At 39.7% G+C, this 19,967-nt stretch overlaps 1 protein-coding gene across 7 annotated transcripts in view; it reads right to left on the bottom strand.

The window, feature by feature from the left end:
• BRD3 (bromodomain containing 3) overlaps window positions 1-19,967 on the bottom strand; it is a 336,658-nt gene that overhangs the window by 308,427 nt on the left and 8,264 nt on the right. For all 7 annotated transcript variants that reach the window (XM_085612657.1, XM_085612615.1, XM_085612646.1 and 4 more), the window contains exon 2: window positions 3,010-3,322. In XM_085612657.1, coding sequence (XP_085468783.1) covers window positions 3,010-3,210 — 201 coding nt within the window. In that variant the 5' untranslated portion in view covers window positions 3,211-3,322. The remainder of the gene's footprint in view (window positions 1-3,009; window positions 3,323-19,967) is intronic.

The following is a 19,967-nucleotide window of genomic DNA, read 5'->3' as shown; positions in this document are numbered from 1 at the left end:
TCGCCTTCTTTGCTGTCATCAAATGACGATGGATCGTCCCTCGGAGGTACTGTAATGTGATAAACTGGTGTTATCCTAGGAGTGAGGAGCAGAGGAGTTGGTGGGGTAAGTGAAGAAGCAGATTGAGGAGAGTCAACAGGTTGTTCTGCAGGAGGGTCAAGAAACAATTTCTTAACATCCATAAGCATAGCCTGGAGATCCTGAACCGAAGATTTTGGCAACTATTCTTCGTCATGTCTGAGTGGAGGATCAGAATAGTACCTGAACTCCTCTTAATGTGTCTTAGGAGGAAGATAATACCACAGATAGTAATGGCCTTCACCTCAAAGTCATCATCTTCCTGGTACTTGACCTGGTGGTCTGACAGGCTATGAGCAGCTCTGAAGGGGCCATCATCATCATCATCATCATCATCCGACTCCTCCAGGGACCAGAAGTTGACTTGGCGGTAGAGGGGACAGCTTGCTGAGTGGAATAATGTCAGGCGGCAACAAGTTCTTTGATGTTTATTTATTTTTAATTCTGGTCGACTGACGTCGCCGTCTAAGTAATGTAGGTTTCATGCTTTGTGCACAGTGGGCCCTTCATAGACATAATCGGCATCAACAGGGATGGAGTCATAGTAGATGACATTATCTTCAACTGTGATGGGGGGGGGTCATAGTCAACACGGTCGTCAAGTTCTTTGTGTAATCATCAATGGAATGGTAGCATCATTGGCTGCTGTGGTTGTTGGCTTTGCTATTGATGGTCTCGATGACGAGACAATAGTCATAGATTTTGCTGTCGACTGTGATAGTGCTGTCTTAATTATGCCTCATCGTTGACGGTTCTGAGGAGGAAGGAAGACTGTTAGAAGGCGTACTTGGCTCAGATAATGCTGCTTCTGAGGAGAAGTGTGTTTCTCCTTTTTAGAGTCTCAGCCTGGGATCTTGACCTTTTGCGAAATTTTGAAGAACCATTGAGTAATTGACTTTTGAAGCCATAAGAGAAGCCTCCCCTCCCTGTCCCTCAAGGTCTTGGAGGCAAACTTACAACAGATTTTACACTCCTTTACCTTGTGTTGATGGAGGCAGCAATACAAACAAGCCTTACATGTGTCATCAACATGTAATCTTTTCTTTCCACAGGTCTTGCAGGGTAGTAAAAGGCCTTTAGTGTCAAAAATTTTAAAAAGGACATAGGTAGGCAACATACTGCGTAACTATGACACCGTGGAACTCCCACTTCGGCGACGGGGAATGATTTAACCATGTGAATCTATGAAAGATCTAATACTGGATAAATGGAGGCACTTGAAAATCAGAGGCTAAAATGCAAAATGCAGGATGGGATTGTGGGGGAGGGTGGGTGATGTAAGGGTGAACCAGTGCACAGTTGACAGCAAACCTACACATGTACCCGCCTCATGGAGTGCTGTAACAAACAGAACAAAAGTATTTCCTACATGTTAGATTTGCATTCAAATCACGCAATCAATGGAAGGTAAGACGTTTTGCTCCCAGATAAGGACAAATAAATCAAGAGGAAGGAAAGCCATAGGGTAGGAAGATAGCTTGAGACTGACATGTATAAGCAAGCAATGGGCAGACTCTAAGACCATTAAATATTGATACTAGACACATTAGGACAACAGCCAGCTAAAAGCTGTCCGATATATTAAAACACTTGCTCATTTATGAAGGGGAATCCTAAAAACAAATCTCTTGAAATAAAGTAAATCAGTGACATGCGTTTCAGTTTCACTTCATCATTGCACATTTTCGCTATTTTGGGATACACCTACTGCTTTTTCAGCTTACAACAAAACTATGTTTATTCTCCAACAAGGTCAGCCGACACATACGTAGACATTTAAGATTCAATACTGAAAAGTATCTGACCACATAGTGTTTATGGTCAATTCCAAAATACACAACTTTACAACACAATTTGAGGTTGCTCTCTAGACGGAGACTTCTTTTCTGGTCGCCCATCCAGACATAATGCTTCGCATTGTGTTAACTTAAGTCAGGTTTACCCACATAAATCAGTCCTCCATCACTGGTTTATTGAGCCAATTAAGAATTATCTTCTGTACTGCACTTTACAAATGCCTGGGGATGCTGCCTTTGGAATTTCGCAAACTGTCTAGAATATGATCATACTTTGAACATAATTTGGAGCGGAGATTAGAACTAATAAACTCTTAAGAGGACTAGTTGGGAGTCAATTAGGGAATATTACAGTGGGCGTCTATTTCTATAATGCTTGACAACTGTTCGAAATCCTCACTTCGTTCTATGTATACATTTATTGCATGTTTGATTCAACAGAGCTCTGCTCAGATATCTTAACAGGCTAAAATGGATCCTTTGGTTTATCTTCTTGTATACTCTGTTTTGAATAATACTTTTGGATAGTTTAAGATGGTGTATCCTTATTACCACAATTCACTTTTTACATAAACAGAATAGATTTAAGTCTTGCAGGCATGATTAAGTTAGGCCTCTTTAGTGAAGTGCCATCGCAAATGACTTCAAAGAAACCACTATTACCCTTTTTAACTCCCTTACAGTTCTGGGTAAACAAGGATCAGAATGTTCTGAAGCCAACACAAAGATTGGATTCACATCATCTACTCTTCAGAATACCTAATGGCCCATCAAATAAGGCTGGACAACACAGGATAGATGCAATTGATCAACAATTGACAGGGATTCCAAGGAACCCGTTGTGAACATTAAATGGATATATATCCTTAAGCAAACAATCTAAACTGCCATTCTCCCGACCTGCCCTACACCACCAAGGAACACCGCTTCTGGTTATACACTACCATGGAACTATTTCAGGCAAGTGGAGGAGCTCAAGCTTCAGAAAAACAGGACTGCAAACATTGACACAAAATCTAATTTCCTGAAGTGTGCACAATAATTCAAAACCAAGAGCTCTGAAGTGACTGCATAGCAACAATTTCCAAAACTTAAAACTATGTAATAAAATAAAGAAAAGTAAATCAATACTTACTGGTAAATTTAATTTCACTGAATCTACAGGATGATAGAAGGGCCATGCAAACTGATGTTTCCACAGAGTCTTCACAACCATATTTTGCATGTACTGCAGCTGGTTTGTCTTACGGCCGGGTTTGTTGGGGTTGGTGACTTCTGGAGGAGGAAGGTTGATGGGGCCATGCGTAGCCTGTATTGCCGATGTCACAGAAGACATTTTCCCAGCCTCCCCGTCTTAATTCCTTTTGCAGCAGCTCTGTGATCTGGTTTCTTCCTTTAAGTTCCCCGAATGGGATGAACATCCCATTTCCAGGGGCCAACCATGCAACCTAAAAATAAACAGCAAAAACCAGAACATTTAAACGGAACTCAGTTGGGAATATAATGATTCATAACTATACCTCCTTCCTGAACTTTCTAATAATACCATTTTTCTCAACTGTAAATGAGACGATCACTCATAGCAAGGGCCTTGGAATTAAGCGGCAAGGGAGAACAAATTTATGAGGCAGGTTGGACTAAATTATGCGGAAAAGAAAATTATGCGGGACAAAGCGTCATTTTCAAATTGCATTAAACCTGTATGAAAATGACAAAATAATGAAGTAATAATATTTAGGCAATCCTTTCACTTCATTAGTACCACTTTAAAGCCCATATATAGCAACAAGCAACAGAAAAATGGCCAGTCATCTTTTTCCATTTGCCTTCCACTGCACCGCAACAGGTCATAATGTTTAGTAATGTTTTATCTGTTTAAGTTAGAAACTACTTTCTTGTTAAAATATATACTTTAAGGTGTCGATAATGGATTTGATCTCAAATGCATATCTATTCTGAAAAGTCAGCGGACGCAAAAATCCCCTAATTACAGTGTCCCTGCTCATGGCCAAAGAACTGCATACAATTTCCTATAGGAATGCTCAGTTCTGCAGGTCTAAATAAACACTGACAGCCATAATGTGAGTCTGTTAGAAGTGAACTCTTAACCACTAAAGAGAATCCTTAACAGTTGCTGTAGGCACATACTATCATTGACAGCTGCCTGTTCCCAAATTTGATAATCTGATGTCCTGTTAATAATCTCTTAAAAGCACATAATATGCAAATTTGAATATTGTTTACAATCTCTTAACATTCCCATTTCGTAATACTCAGGTCTACTACAATCCGATTTCCTCAGCTGCTGCTTACAATGCCTCCCTGTCCATATCATGATGAAAGTCAATTTTACAAATGCAGTCACATCACTCACTTTTCCAAAACACCAGCTCTACATCATGCAACACCACAAACTGTACACTGCATCAAAATGCTCAAGAATACCAACATCCTGAAGCACTGTGCATTTCTTCGGTCAATTTTGCATGTATTAAGAAAACATTATTTTAACCACCATATAAAGAAAACAATACATCACATAAAGATGCCTACAAATCCATTTTTAGTGTCAAGTAGCAACCACAATCAGTCACCACTTAGCCTAGATTGAAAGGGCAGGAGCTCTTCATACTGGGACCAGACTGATACTGACAAATTTAAAAAGGTACACCTACACTGAGCCTGCTTGACTGCCAAGCTCACATTGGAAAAACTGGCCTGCCCAGGAACACTGAACTGCAGTGTGGCACATCTTAAATAAGGTCCTAAATAAGTTATTTTATAACAGTCTAAGAAATATTATATCAGTAGTTAGTATTTTGTTGCACTAGGATTTAGATGTAGCAACATAACAGGTGCGGTCTAAGCACAAAAGATACAGCGATTACGTTTTGGGGTTAGTTTTGTTACACTTGGGACAGTTTTGCAGCTTTAAAGGTTGGGAGCATTTCAAGAGGGTTTTAAAATGATATAACGATGTAATCAACTGCTACTGTTCTTATATGTGCCACCTTCCACTGCCCTCTAAAAACACCCACTCAATATGAAATCATTTATAACATGTTCTGCAGTTCTAGGCACAAGGCACACAGTTTAGAACTAGCATAAAGTATATATACCCCTGCCAAAGTGGCATTGTTGTTTGTGAAGAAAAAGTAATATTACCAGCCCTTTATTGGCTAGGAGGGGAAGGAATAGTGTCACAATTTAAGGGAAGTCACAAATGTAATGCCTGTTGAAACAAAAAATTGATGAAGCCTGTGCCTGAAGAGGCATTTCTCGCCTGTATCAGGACTAGATGTAGGCCGTGAACCAATCCTACATAGCTAAATGGAAACTGGGAGAAGGAGTAAGGAAGAAGTCTAGATGAGGACAAGTGGGAGGACATTTGGCTAAGGGCAGCAGCAGCTTATATCGGACTCTGATCAGACTTAAGGCTATGACTGGAAGTTCCGACCACAAATTTTCTAGTAAACGTTTCCTCAGATTCAACCCTACTGGATGTCCATGTTGAACCTCAACACATCAGGAACAACGATTCTGCTCGATACAGTCGAAATAACCTTAAGCTCCTGGGGGAAGATACAGTTTATACTATGCACTAACATGGGGAGACTTTTTCTCATTTTCTCCTAGCAAGCGGAATGACTCTGACCTACTGTTGGAAGCAAAATGCATCATCCCCCACCAAGTTTATGGTGGTCAAAGATTTGGCAAATCTAAACAATGGTGAAACAGGCTTCAAAACTGGCAAACAAAATGCTTACATTTGAAGAGACTTGGAAGTCATTCAAGACTTCTATTAAGATTCATTTGAGGGCTGAGAATGACTAGACATGTCCCTCAAATGGTGAGAAAAGGCCAGCCCCACAGAACGTCTGGTTCCTTCAAAGAGGTTACATATTCCCAAAAGAAGTTGGGAGCCCGATGAGGACAGCATTAATAATGAACCATAACCCTCCCTCCCACCCACCACTCTTCTTTGATGCAAGATTGCAAAACTCATGGCCTAAATTAATGGCATGCTATCATTGCTCCTTCCCTTCATTGGGAGTGTGGAAAACCATAAAAAAAACTCTCGCCTCCCCTAAACTCCTCCATCCACGAACTCCAAAAACCCTTTTCATATCTAAATTCTAACTGTTCCTTTAATTTTCCATTTATTTATATTTCCTTAAATTTCCATTTACTTAAAATTGGTTTTCCATGATTTGGCCTAATGTGGTTTCTCAGTTTATGTTTTTTCATTCATTCACATACAACAGAGCCTATGCTCTCGGGATGCACTACAATAAGAGCTTAAATAGAACATGAACTGTAGAAATGCTTAGTTTTGTTCTTTCACATGGTGAGCATAGCTGCCATTCAAACCCTTTTTTCAGTAGATAACCAATGTTTAGGCCTGACATAATCGTGCTACGTCAACAAATTGTAAACTGGGCAAGTCAGAATAGCCTTCAACTAAACAAATGTAAAGACACACACTGCAAGCACAATTAAGCCCCAGACTGTTCAATCATCACATCCTAGTACCTTATCTCCTATATTATGTTTGAATGCACTAGCAGGGCAATGTTTCCTAAAGGGGTTAACGATCAAAAGCTCAGAAATAGAGCATTTATAACGCCCTAAAACAGAAATACTTATATGCTTAAATATAAAATGGATTTGTCAACTGTTCCAAACAGGTAAAAAGGTTATAGACTAGGCTTCTCAAACAAGACACTTGTAAGCTACTGGTAGCTCTCCAGGTCCCTATTAGTAGCTCTCCTGTGTGCAGTCCAGAACACAAACGTTTTTATTTGGTTGAATTATTAATGTACTCCAAAAGTTAGAGTATAGTTGAGACAAAATTGTATTTTTCCCCAGAATGGCCCAAATATATTTACGGCTGATATTTCACAGACAGATCATGTGACCCTGGCAAAATATTTTACAAATGTTATTACCTTGGTGCCAGAGGCATTGCAGCTATGGCTGTTATGTACAGGCATTTTATATTGGCAAAGCTTTTTATACGTTACAGCTTGCAACCATGCCTGATGGACTGAGAGGATCGCTGGTAGTAATCTTGCATATGGTGCCCACTAATGTAATCTTGCCTGATGTGGTCACTATTACAATACTAATATTAATATCTCCCAAGGAGTTTCATTGAACATAAGTAGCTAGTATTACAGAAAAGGTTGGAGACCAGTGTATAAAAGGTTGAACAAAAAAAAAAATTAAGAATATCAGATGAAGTGCTTCTTCTGCGAATACATCATCAGAAGTAACTGGAAGCTGGGTAAAAAGTTAAAGGAGTGTGTGTGGACACAGGTATTCCCTCACATCAAAAGGTATTTAGACAGGTATTGCTGTCAATGTAGCTAAGGGTAGGTTTGGTGAACATAACATACTCTAGCATTATAGAAATTATGTGATAAGCTGGAGATTTTTGAATCCATGGAAATAAATGGATTGTGGACACAAATGGATTATGGGCATCCTACTTTGGACATTATACAAATTTAGAGTCGGATTTCTTGTCCGACACCTCCCGTTATAGTGGGGGAATTAGTATGTCACTAAGTTACAGAATAAACACTACTAAATATGCCTTAACCCAAGCTAAGAATAGTCAGTTTATGAAGGCTCACATAATAGATACATGGAGGCTAAGACGGGGGGGGGGGGGGTTGCAGATATAAATGTTATTCTTCGGTGCATAAAAACAACAACGCATCCAAACTACTTTCTGCTCAATTAACTTGCAATCAAGCACCATATATCCAGACATTTTAACATGTCAGCATTAAAGTAGAGATAGCATGGAATCAGAAACAAGCCCCAACCAAGGTGGTGGAAGTTTCTACAAAACTGGACACGAACAGAAGTCAGAACTGAAAGATTTTTTGACAGCGAGTTCTAAAGTATATTTGCAAATTAACGAGATTGTCTTAAAGAGGAAAAAAGCCCGGGGTGGAACAACCATTAAAAAGAATCTTATGAATGTTTACATACACTTTAGTCTAGATGTGAAACATGAGTAAATGGAACGCGAAGAAAAAAAAAAAAAAAAAAAAAAAAAAGGACAAATTTCCTTCTATGCAAGAAAAAATAAAGTAGCATTTATGAATGGAATCAGAACGGAATTCTGTGAACACCACTATTAAAAGTCAATATTTAAGGATTTATGGGAATGTTCCACCTGGGCACAATACCTAAAAGGCTGTAAGCAGACCATACAACTTTATTTCTGAATTTTTTTTTTTTTTAAAGACACTAAGACTTGCCAGCTGGGAGCACAATGTCATTATTGACCAAGGATACGCGAAACAGTCTAGCTTCAAGATTAATGATCTATACTTCACCATTATTGTGCAAAATCTTTAAGATTTATGATGGATTGCGATCTCACTCCACTCACTATGCACCACAACCAAAGCAATCACTGAATGTGTGTTAGTGAAGGGGGAAAAAGACCAACAACCAGGTAGCCCAAGATTACATCTGACCCATCTCTGCCTTAAAATGGGCCGTGAAAGAGATTAACTACAACTTGCAAATCAAGTAAGCAATGTGCAAAGTAATCTCCTAGCTAATGGAAGCCCTATTAGAAGATCAAAATGTTTAAATTAGCTGAACAACTGAAACAGTGAGCTTGAAAGGAGGCCACTGGTTCAGGCATTTAATATAAATGTTGCAAGATTAAATACAATATATACCAGAACTTCTTCAGCGACAGATCAAGTTAGAACATTGATGAGAAGCGAGAATGTTAAAGAGGGCACTTGATACTTGGGGTTGGCAAAAGATAGGGAACAAACTAAGTAAGTGAAAAGAGGAACTACTGTTCTGTAGCTCTGGATAGGCCAATGAACTACAAATGTCCACACATAAACAAGCATTTGCAATGCAATAGGTCTCACATTAGTTAAATGCAGAGCTATTGGCTTTACAAATGAGAAAGAAATGTGACATCCGCTTGCCTTTAAAAAAAATAAAAGTTATTGATCTTTGTAGCAATGGCGGCACACCGCGCTTTAGATGTTTAAAAATGAAGCACGGCTTCCAACGAATGCTACAAAAGTCAATGCAGTGTCGTGCAGGTCAGCAGCAGCGCAGGACGGACGGCAGCAATGACGAGATGGAAAGGGTGCGAGCGAGGAGGCAGATGGCCAACGAAAAAAACAACTGGTGAGGTCCTCTGGGAGAGAACCAAGCACACAAAGGCGGGACATATGGCAAGTTTTAAATCAACCAGAGCAAAGGAATTTAGAAAGGCATGCCAATTAACCAACCAGAAGCGCTGGGCGTGTTCAATGCCCATATCCGGAATACAACATATCTCGAATAGACAGTGCAAACGCTGCCTAGGCGAGACCTACAAAGTAACAACATTTCCTTTTACCATTGTTATGATCAATGTCAGGGAGTACTAAAAGAAACTGCTCCATTCTATACTTTGATTCTACATAGTACTTGACAGTAAAATATAACTTACCAAGATACAATATTTATCAAAAGCAATTTTATTGTTTTTGTCAATAGATGAACTAGACTAAGACCAAAAAGTATAGGTGAAACCTATTTTGGTAAAAGTGCCATTCCTCTTTCCCTGAAGGGCCTCAGCCCAAATGTCCTTAAGATACTTCTGATGGTATGTCAACGAATATCAAAGTACAGAAAAAAGGATGTGAAGTGCTGCTTAAAGCTTCCTGCAGTCGCAAGACTCATTATGTACAAATATACATCGACGCATCATGTATATAAATAGATGAAGGCACAGATACAAAAAGGTAATGACATAGGAAGCAATGGAAGACATGGAAGGCTATCAAACGAAAAGAGCTCTTTACTGCGGAAGTTGCCCTCGAAGTCTGATAATAGGCCCAGGGAGCTGAAAGCATAATTTAGTTAAAATCTTTCTTCCTGGTCTTGAAACTCCTCAATAGCTGCACAGTGGCCTTTTCCAATACATGGTGGGTTGGAGAACAGCTATTTTTTACCCACAATGAGTTCAAATTTGGCCTCTGTGTCCTGATGGCTTCTTCAATGACTAATATTTGTTCAAGTTTAACAATACAACAAAAAACAAAAAAAAGATGCTATTAAAATTGGCAATTCTTGGTTCACTGCATCTTATCGTATCAACATTTTTGGTTCACAGTATCTTATGGTTGGGGCCCAAGTCAAATATGATCCAAGAAACATTGTGCATGTTAAAACCCCAAACTGCATAGCTTACTTTTCACAGCAACAGGCTTTAGCAGAATGTCAATGGCATTGTGTGGGCTTTAGTATCACTATTACCTTTGATTTATCTTTCTGATGCCACAATGACACTTGAAGCCATTCAATTATAAAAAGCTGGGACGGTGACAAAAGGGTTTAAGTCGTACGGGTCTCTGAAAATCTGGTTCGGTTCTCCAGGGCCCTAGACTTACACAACGCTAGCTCACCAACAAGAAATAGTTCTTTTCCAGAAAGGTAAAAATTATTACTATTTTAATAAAATCTAAAAATTCCTCAAGGACAGAAAGTGCAAGTAGATTTTGCTAATACATGCAGCAGCTAAAACATCAAATTCACTTTCACGCAAGCCTGCTTGTAGAAAAATTTAATATTCTATGCCCAAAAGGGTTTTTACAACAAAGTTATCCAAATTGTCCCTTTTCCACACTAATTATTACTTTAAGAGTAACTTTTTTTTGTACTGGTCGATCTCAAAGCTACATTCAAATAAATAAAACATTTAAAATCACAAATTCTTTTAAGAAGCAGACCTTCACCACACTGTGAGAGAAATACATAAAATGTGTACATTGAAGAATTCAAATTTTACGACTGCTCCAATAGTAAGAAAGTGTCAAATGGGCAGAATGCTCAAGAATATGAATATATATATATATTTTTTTTTAAATTATTTTTTACCATTGAAAAGAAACATCCACCATATAGAATAAGCCCAAGTACTGTCTAAAAAGGAAACCATTCAGCCCAAACAAGTAGACCTGTAACCTTTGAATAAGGGCACTGTGATTTTCGGAGCAGGGCTAAAAAGTTGCTGCCAAGGCTAGTGCCCATCAGGAATGAGAAAAAGAAATAAGGGGTTTAAATGTACGTAGAGAAATTACCAGCGCATCTAAATTAATAAAGAATTTTTACCCACTTTGTGACTCAATCTAAAAGGCACCGTTAAGTGCAGACGCGGTTCTCAAGATTACTGTGCCACGAGATCCAAGCTGCATCCCACCAAGCAGCCCTATACAACTGAAATGCCTAGAAGATAGTTTGTGTTACCATTCAGATGGGAAAGTCAGAGAAGTCTGGGCTACATCGAGTCTTACAAGCAACTCCTCAGATGGATTTGCAGAATAATTCAAGACTTGTATCCATCACTTTTGAACTGCAGATATTCAAACCAGGATCAAGTCCAGATACCAAAACCACATTATTTTAAATCATTTATCTAGCCATAAGTTCTAATAAGCATTTGCTGTGTAGTTTCCAAAGAAACACCTAGAATGAAATTGCAAGAAACTAAAGTCATGTTGGGGATTTTTGGTTCAGAGAGTGAGGTTATGAACCATTAAGAGATAGGTTAAAAATATTTTCCAGTTCTAGTGGAACCTGGATTGCTCCCTAACCGCAGTCTATTTGGTGTAGGGGTGGGAAGACCGATTTAGCTCGGGTCTTCATAATCAGATCACATGAGTTCCTGAAGAAGCATATACTACTAGATCTGGCACCACTGCTGTACACTGTGTCAGAGAGCTGAGCATTCAAAACGTGAACTGTCCTTCGGGTGATGGAAAATTTTGTTCAAGATGACTCCGCTTTAAACAAGAAACACTTGATCTTATTAAAGCATAAAGTCGGAATGTGAACTGAAAAAAAAGCATAGAGCATGATACTTCTTACCTATTGGGTGAAACTGTGGCAAAACCCCGAAGAATAGTTATCCCATACCTGATGTCAGTTTTGAATTTAATAAATGCAAACCAAAAAAAAGTATCATTGCAAGAAGTAGAAGCCAAATGAGGAAGCTGGATTTAAACATGCACAAGAGCAAGAAGGACAGCCTAAATAAAGCATTCTGGCCACTAAGAAAAGGGAGGCACCTTGAGTCACTGAAATTCATGATACATTGATATACCATAAAGCCTAACCCTCGTGAGTGAAGGGGTGGTGACCAGAAGCAAGGGGGTTGTTGGGGTGCACAGATTTAAACCAACATTCCTCAATGAAGGCACATGCGAGGAAGCACTTGAAAACTGTTACAACATCCCAGCTCCTATGGCAAGCCTGCCCCAAAGAGAAGTGACTTGGAAATTCTTATTACATTTTTATCATTTAGAAAGCAGAATCTAATATTGTAAAAATCAATAGTGTTTGATATTTTGCACAAGTATCACTGTGTATTCTTAAATACCATTCTGTAACAAGAACACAGACAATGTTTTGACTACAACTTACTTCTCTACATTTTTATATAAGCTAATTTTCCTTTTTTATTTTTTAGACTGGTTATCTGAATATTTCTCTTTTTACTATTTGCTGCAAAGCCATTGCTCACAAGAACGTTATTAATTCATGTATCGAGCAAACACTCAATTGATGCAAACAGTGTGTCACGTGGTCCAAGTATTACATGGAATGACGCACATTTTAAATATACATTTTCTTTACACTTTGGGGACAAATGAATTTCTATGTGGACGTTGGGCACCGCTAGGGTCACACTAATCAACTACTAATCTGTCAACCGTACTATTACAGTTATCCATAACAAAGTATCGTCCATAACAAAGTATCATTCAAAGTTTAGAAAAGAAAACACAGGTAAAGCTGAAAATGGGCAAGGCATTAAATTCAAGAAGCTTAAAAGGGCATTTTTATTGGTGCACTGTACAAGAACAGATGAGAACTTGGTGTTGGATTTTAAAGCAACACGTGTGACAGTTCTCCTTGGAGGGCACTCGGAAGCAGTGGTCCCCCTTAAATGTTTCAGTTTTTCATCAAATATGAAATGGTACCAGCAATTAAAGAACCATATAGGCGAGGATTTAATAAGAAGCAGAATATCAAAGATAATAGATGCCCAAGAGATGATAATCATGCATGATGCTACATGCTAAAAGGTTTAACAGTACTGATGATGCAGTTGCCAAGCGCTGTACCACGGGAATACATAATAGGCACTTTTTGTACTGGCCTGTGATATGGGCAGTAAAGTGGGGCACATGGGACTCACTGCGGAACTGCAACAGTGGTTTACATACAAATTCAGTATGGCCATACAGCAGATTTGTCTCAACAAAGCACTTGATCAGCTGGTCAAGAACATAAGAATATATTTTGGTATATTCCCAGGTCCTTCCGGGAAGGATGTGGACAGAACAAACTAGGGTTCCACTATGAGAGTATAGTGTCAAACACCGATGACTATCTCCAACATCTCAACCTTAGCCAAACTCGTGGAAAATTGTGTGCACTTACAGCTTCACAATCACATTGAGCAATTCCAACTACTCAACCAATCTGGCTTTCAACCTGGTCACAGCACCAAAACGGCCATAGTACACATTGCTGACGATGTCTTACAATCACGTGAACAAAATGATTCCTGCCTACTTGTTCTGTCAGCGGCGTTTGACAAGGTCAATCATGAAACCCTTTTAAACTATTGGAACACAGGATGGGTCTCGTCGGGTGCCGTGCTAAAATGGCTTTCCTCTTTCCTTCACTAGATATATCGGTGCATTCTAATCAACCACGCCATTTCTGATCAGTCACCAGTGTCGCTTGGGGTACCCCAAGGTTCTACTCTCACACTGTTCAACCTATACCCCCAACCAAGCCCCTAACCAAAATCCTCAAGCTTTCCCAAATCTCCTACCACATGAATGCAGACGACGGTGCACAATGTATGAAAATCCCCTCTGATGACATCAATATCCTCAATAACATTCTGATCTAAAAGCAACATTGATTGAATCGCAGCCACCTCAAACTCAATGCCCTCAAAACAGAATTCCTATTGATCTCTCCGCCCGCCATCACCCCTGCTATGAAAGAATGGCTCCCACATCTCACTGCCTTAAACTGTACCACACACATTGACTTAGCAAAATCCTTAGGTATCATCTTGGACGATGCCCTCCCTATGCAAAAGCACTTAAGTGCCGCCACAAGAGGAGAAAACCTCCAACTGAATGCACTAAGGAAACTAAAACCTTTCATCCCCTCTGCAGACCTCCAATCAGCAGTACACGCTCCTGTACTATCAAAATTAGTGTATGGTAGTGCTACCGTTGTCAGTCTCCCAAAGAAAGAGCTGAAAGCTACTCAATGCGTCAGCCAGGCTCATCACCAGATTTTTTAAGAAGTGATTATATCACCTCTGACCTCCAATCACAGAAATAGCTACCCGATGAATCTAGATCCCATCTCCAAATTGCTTGTTTGACCCATAAAACACTGCATCTCAATACCCCCACGTACATAACCCAGACACTGACCCTATCAGATGGAAACCAACCCACCAGAAGCTCAAGCTCCTTACTACTCATGCCACAAAAAAATTTACAAAAAGAAAAGCTACAACCGATCCTTCTCTGGAATTGCCCCCAAAATCTTGAACTCCCGAGAATAGACACAACCCATCCACATCAATCTTCAAGAAATAAGTAAATACTATATTATGCAACAAATTCCTCTCACACTGATGGCACACCTCCCCACCTCAAGAGCGCCTTTTTATGCTTGGGTGTCATTGCTTATCGCCACACCGCTCTTACCCCGAGATCCTGGTTTCTCAACCATCTACACACCACTCTGACACCCATCGGACTTTGCACATGCCAGTATGACTTTGTGCACGTCTGACCACTGGTTTATGTAAATGGTATTATGCCGATGTACACTAACTACCGTGCTGTATCATACCTTTCCTTGTTACTTTAGTAAAGCTCTTTGTCGCCCAAAAGGGTCTTCTTCGCACCAAATAAAACTATATAAATAAAATAAATGAGTGCAGTCTTACATATTTTCAACCAGAACTCTTTTACGTTTAATTACCTATGGGTCCCAAAACTTATACTTCAACTCTTGCACAGAGCCCATCACATAGGAATTAAATGGATCTCACTTTGATACCAGGTCTCCAATATGTCATCAAGCTGGCAACAAAGTGCAAGCTAACAACTCTAAACATAACAATGTGAGGATTTATTAAATGCAAGGGTTAATTTTACATGCCAAAAAATGCACTCAGCTGCCTGGGAATCAAGAGATTTTACACATCAGTTATCAACTGGTTCAGTTTGTAATAAGTGGAAAAACTCTTTTAGAAGGAGAACATGTTTGATATAAAAAGACTTTCCAAGGATCAGTGGGTTTCTGACACTTTAAATTCTCAACTTGTTTAAAGTCATGGATATGAATACTACACAGTGCTTATCCAAGAAATGACTGACCACTTCAAGCCACTGGTTGAAAGAGGCTAATTGAAATAAGAAAATTCTTGAAAAAGCCGAACCCTTGGCCCACTTAATGTATATTGCTAGCAACAGCTCCTTTGAAAGTCACGCCACCCAAAAAAAAAAATCTAACAAATTCTTCTAGTAACCTTAAAGCCCTTTAACAATTGATAATGCAGTCTTTAGCCTTACCAAATCAATGCAAGTCATATTATAGTCACATCAACAATTTATTTAAAAAGAATTCTATTTTTGTTAAAGTACTCACCAAAAAGAAAAAGTGTAAATTAATAACAAATAAAAAACACATGCACCGCCACGTCTTTTTCTCAGGATCTTTCTTGGCTGAAATCTAGACTTAATCAATGATACCAACAAATTCCACTGAGGTAAGCCTACAAGCCGTAGGTTAATTGAGCTATATACAATTCATATTTAATGGGAGCTAAATAAGACACTGCATGTGCGCATGCGGTAATAGTATTTTAAGCAGATGGCCAATTTTAAAAATCTGAAACTCACTGAAGTTGAAAATTTCAAAATCAGATCAGTGAAAAGAGCCTAAATTGTAAATGTGTAGATGGCACAGACAGAATGGGCTGTGTTTTATGGATCCAATGGGCTACTACTGAGTATGTAGTAAACATGTTTTTCTGTGAACTTGGTACGGGGGGGGGGGGGGGGGGGGCACATCTATGGAACAAATACAAACTCCAAATCCAGGAAGCTTTGCATGGTAGATAGGGTAGGCATACTGGTGAGTTTGGGAGGGGTATAAGACTACCGTCATGGCATTATGAAATGCTTGAAATGAAGAAGTCAGGACCAGGGGTAGAACAAATACCTCAAACTAAACTTGTCAAAAACTGGCAAAGGCTGTAAAGAAGAACCGGTCTCCTCTGGAGTTGGAGAGCAGGGCAGATGGCACCCATACACCACTTCAGAGTGATTATTAATGTGGAAGATGTTGATGTTATTATACAAGGATGCTCTCCCCTTAGATGCCTTGTTCAGTGTCTCTCCAAAGCAATCCAAATGTTGACCCCTCTGCTGATAGTCTGCATTACCAAACCTCTCCCTTGGGCAGCTTTTATTTGCACCGGTACATACTGATCACAGGAAGGGGATGTGTCTCAATCCCCAAATAAAAGTAGCATGATGGTGATACAGACAGCATTCACTTCCATTTATTATGGGGTTTAAAGCTGTTCTTTCAGATACACATCCCTACTCCAAAACATACAAAAACAAAATCAGAGAAAAGATTCCAAAAACAAAGTAAAAATCTGTTAACGGACCCCACTTTGGATCCTAGCATACAAGCACAAAGAAAAGAGGGAACCAGGTCACTAGTGCTGGTCAGGGAATCCTGGGCGCACAGTCAACATCAGTTGTGACTGAGCAGATCTGGAGCAGACACCCTGGGGGAACAACCTAGTTGCAGTAAAGAACCAAAGCCTAAGAACGATTTTACAGATAAGCAATCTGCAGAAAAAAAAGGCATTCTTGGGGTAGAGCACACTACTGTCTTTATGGCCAGGATGGCGCTATGTAGCTGGCTTTATATTTTAGTCGTTTCAATTATGATATGCCCACTAATCTCCAACATATCGTCACCCATCACAGTGCCAGGAGTTAAGATCCGTAACAAAATAACCACTTCTTGGAGGTCAATGTCACATGAAAATCCTTCCACATAGGCTCAAAACACTAACGCTAATCCAAACACACACCCTACACAGTGTAGATTGCTATCCGTGTGGTAAGCACTTCAGTGCCCCAAATATTAGTACCAAGCGCTATACGAATAATAAGTTACAATATCAAAGCTCTCTCCCAATGCAAATTTATGTCGGCAGGGTCCTTACGCCCCAATCATCAAGTGTTTGAAAGCTATTTTAATACTTAGCCCTAGTCTTTATGTCATACACAGCAGAGGACTCTGCTAATTCACTCACACCCTACAAATACTTGGTCCCAATGCACTTACACCCCAACAAGTAACTGACCTCATTCATATACATGTCATTTTTTACATAAACCGCTTCCTGTGCAACAACCACCCAAGGGGCAATTTTCCGATCCGCAGGTTATAAAATTTCCCCCGCAGAGGGAGTCACCAGTATGACCCTGCCTAGTAACGTCTGACAGCGCAACAATAGGGTGGTTGTCTCCTCCAATCAGAGACGCCCCTCAAGATACATGTAGAGTTTCACTTACTGCAGAATGGTAAGGGACCAGAAAGAGAAGATCTGAACTTAAGTTAAATTGAAGGAATTGATAAAGTGTTTTTCAAAAAGCTTAGGTGGTAAGAGAAGAGCCGGACTAAGACTAAATAAATTGACAAGATACCAAATCTGTGCCTTGCTACAGACCTTGTCTAAACAATGGAAGCAGAGTAACTCCTTTCACCACACTGGCTACTTTTATTCTCTGATATGTAAACTACTAATAATGAAAGTGAAAGTGGTCTGGCACAAATTTGTCAGAAGGAGGCATCCTTTTGTAAAACTTGAAAGAGCACAGATCTCTAGGATCTATGAAAAGAATTGGCTTCTCATGGATGCTGGAGGACAGCAGGGTAATCTAAATCAAGCCGATCAACTCCTGTGGTGTCAGGGCAGCAACCAACCAACTCCCCCTTTCACCCACCCACGCATTCACAGAGGGCCAGCCTGGCTAGGGTCTGAGTCAAGACACAGCTACTGCTCACCAGAAGGGTATTAATCTGGCTTGGTGAGGGGGGGGGGGGGGGGCAGGGGTGCAAACCTCTGCTCAAAATGTTGATTTCATTGTTTCTAGCATACATAGCTGGAATCTAGGATTTTTAAAGATTGCCTAGTCCCGGCTCAGGTTGCCAGCCTTGAATGCTCTTTCACTTCCTTCCCTGTTCATGGGCTGCTGACGTCACCAATTTTACTTTGTATTATTGCTTTACTCATTTGACACCAGGGATGTGGAATTCCTATAGCCCGACGCCCAGGACATATTGTTTGGGGTCAAGGGCAACAGGTTTTCATGTGTATTTTATCCTTGGGGGAAATGGGCCCAACACCCTACAGCACAAACCCTTTGGCTGCCATTACACAGTACCACATGATTGATCAGGGAAAGGTACTGTCTGTAGTTAATGCTTGTCCATATGTTAATGCTGTTCAAACTTGTATTTATGGTTCATTAATTGAAAGCCTTTATTATTATGGTGAGCACTCTTAAGTAAATGTTATAAGCTCTGACTGCACTACTGACAGTGGTTCCAGTATAAAAATGTGTACCCGCGTTTTCAAATTTTAGCAATATGAGGCTATGTATAATGCTCCCAGAATGCCTAATAAATGAAAGCAGAAAAAAAAACATTTTGCTAAACTACTGTAAAATTTCAGGTACCATTTCTTTGAAGCATTTAGTAACATGTGTTGGTGCATGGTAGTATTCATAATGGAAAATCAGCGTAACCAGTTTCAATAAGATTATAGGAGACACAAACAAGCATTGGCAAAGCCAGTATGTCTGAAATAGGTGGTCAGCTTTTCAGTTTTGTCAATGTGGGACTTGTTTTGGCATGATTTTTGTAAAACCTTATTGGTGTGGAGCTGCCGGGCCCTCGCCATAACAAACATTGGCAAAAGCATAAATTGTTTTTTAATCTCAAAAAGCACACTGCCACAGTAGTTACTGGCACTGAACAAAACTACTTTGTGTGCCGATATGCTCCTTGTGAAAGAGCAGAATGCGTTCACTCACAGACGCTGTATCAGAGCTCATATATAATGAGATTGCTTGCCATAATTTGTCTCCGCACTATATGGCGCCAAAGGGGATAGTGGATTTTGTTACAAGACAAGTAGGTTTATGAAGCAGCCTGCCCCATGGACAAGTAAATATTTTAATAAATTCCACACTCCTGGACACCCTTTTTGCCTATCACATTTTACCATATACATTACTGGGCCTTCTTCGATTACTCCCAGTTTGTGTGTACACCCTGAGAATTCACTGCCCTTATGGACGGCTAGTGCGTTCTAGCTACCTACATGTTTTAGTCCTTATTTCACTTAAAATTTGTGGGTCTCTCACAATGCCGGGCTCTGCGTCCTAAAACATGCATACACCTCGGTGGCCATATAGCAACTCATAAAAACAATTCCCACAGTCTCAAAACAAAAATACCCATCCAAAGATGCACCTTACCTAAATGGTGTATGTTGCTATCTGTGTGTACCTGCATCAGCGTCTCACACATGGGTAAAGACTATACAAATGCTATAATACAATCAATTATAAAGCAAGCGCCTTAAGCCCTCATTTGGAGGTTTTATATTGAAATACTTAAAACAATCGCACCACACAGTCGTGTTTTAAAGAGTATGGCATATGACTTCTTTAAAATGTCGAACCACCTTGTTGCAGAGTTTATTCGGTGCAATGTAAAGCCAAGATTTCTTTTTTGAAAAAAAAAGACCCCTTAACTGTGATATTATTTTACTGGATGACCAGAAATACCAATCGAACGCCACACCTAGAAGGGGGTTAATCTGGCAATGCTATAAAGTTATTGAAGCAACAGCACCTCATTGGCCCATTGTAGCATCAATGTGTTAACCCAAAATCTTATCACAGATTTTGA

Source organism: Triturus cristatus, chromosome 1_2 (genome assembly GCF_964204655.1).
Source record: "Triturus cristatus chromosome 1_2, aTriCri1.1, whole genome shotgun sequence".
NCBI classification, from domain to species: Eukaryota; Metazoa; Chordata; class Amphibia; order Caudata; family Salamandridae; genus Triturus; species Triturus cristatus.
This window is presented reverse-complemented; position numbering and strand designations above follow the sequence as displayed.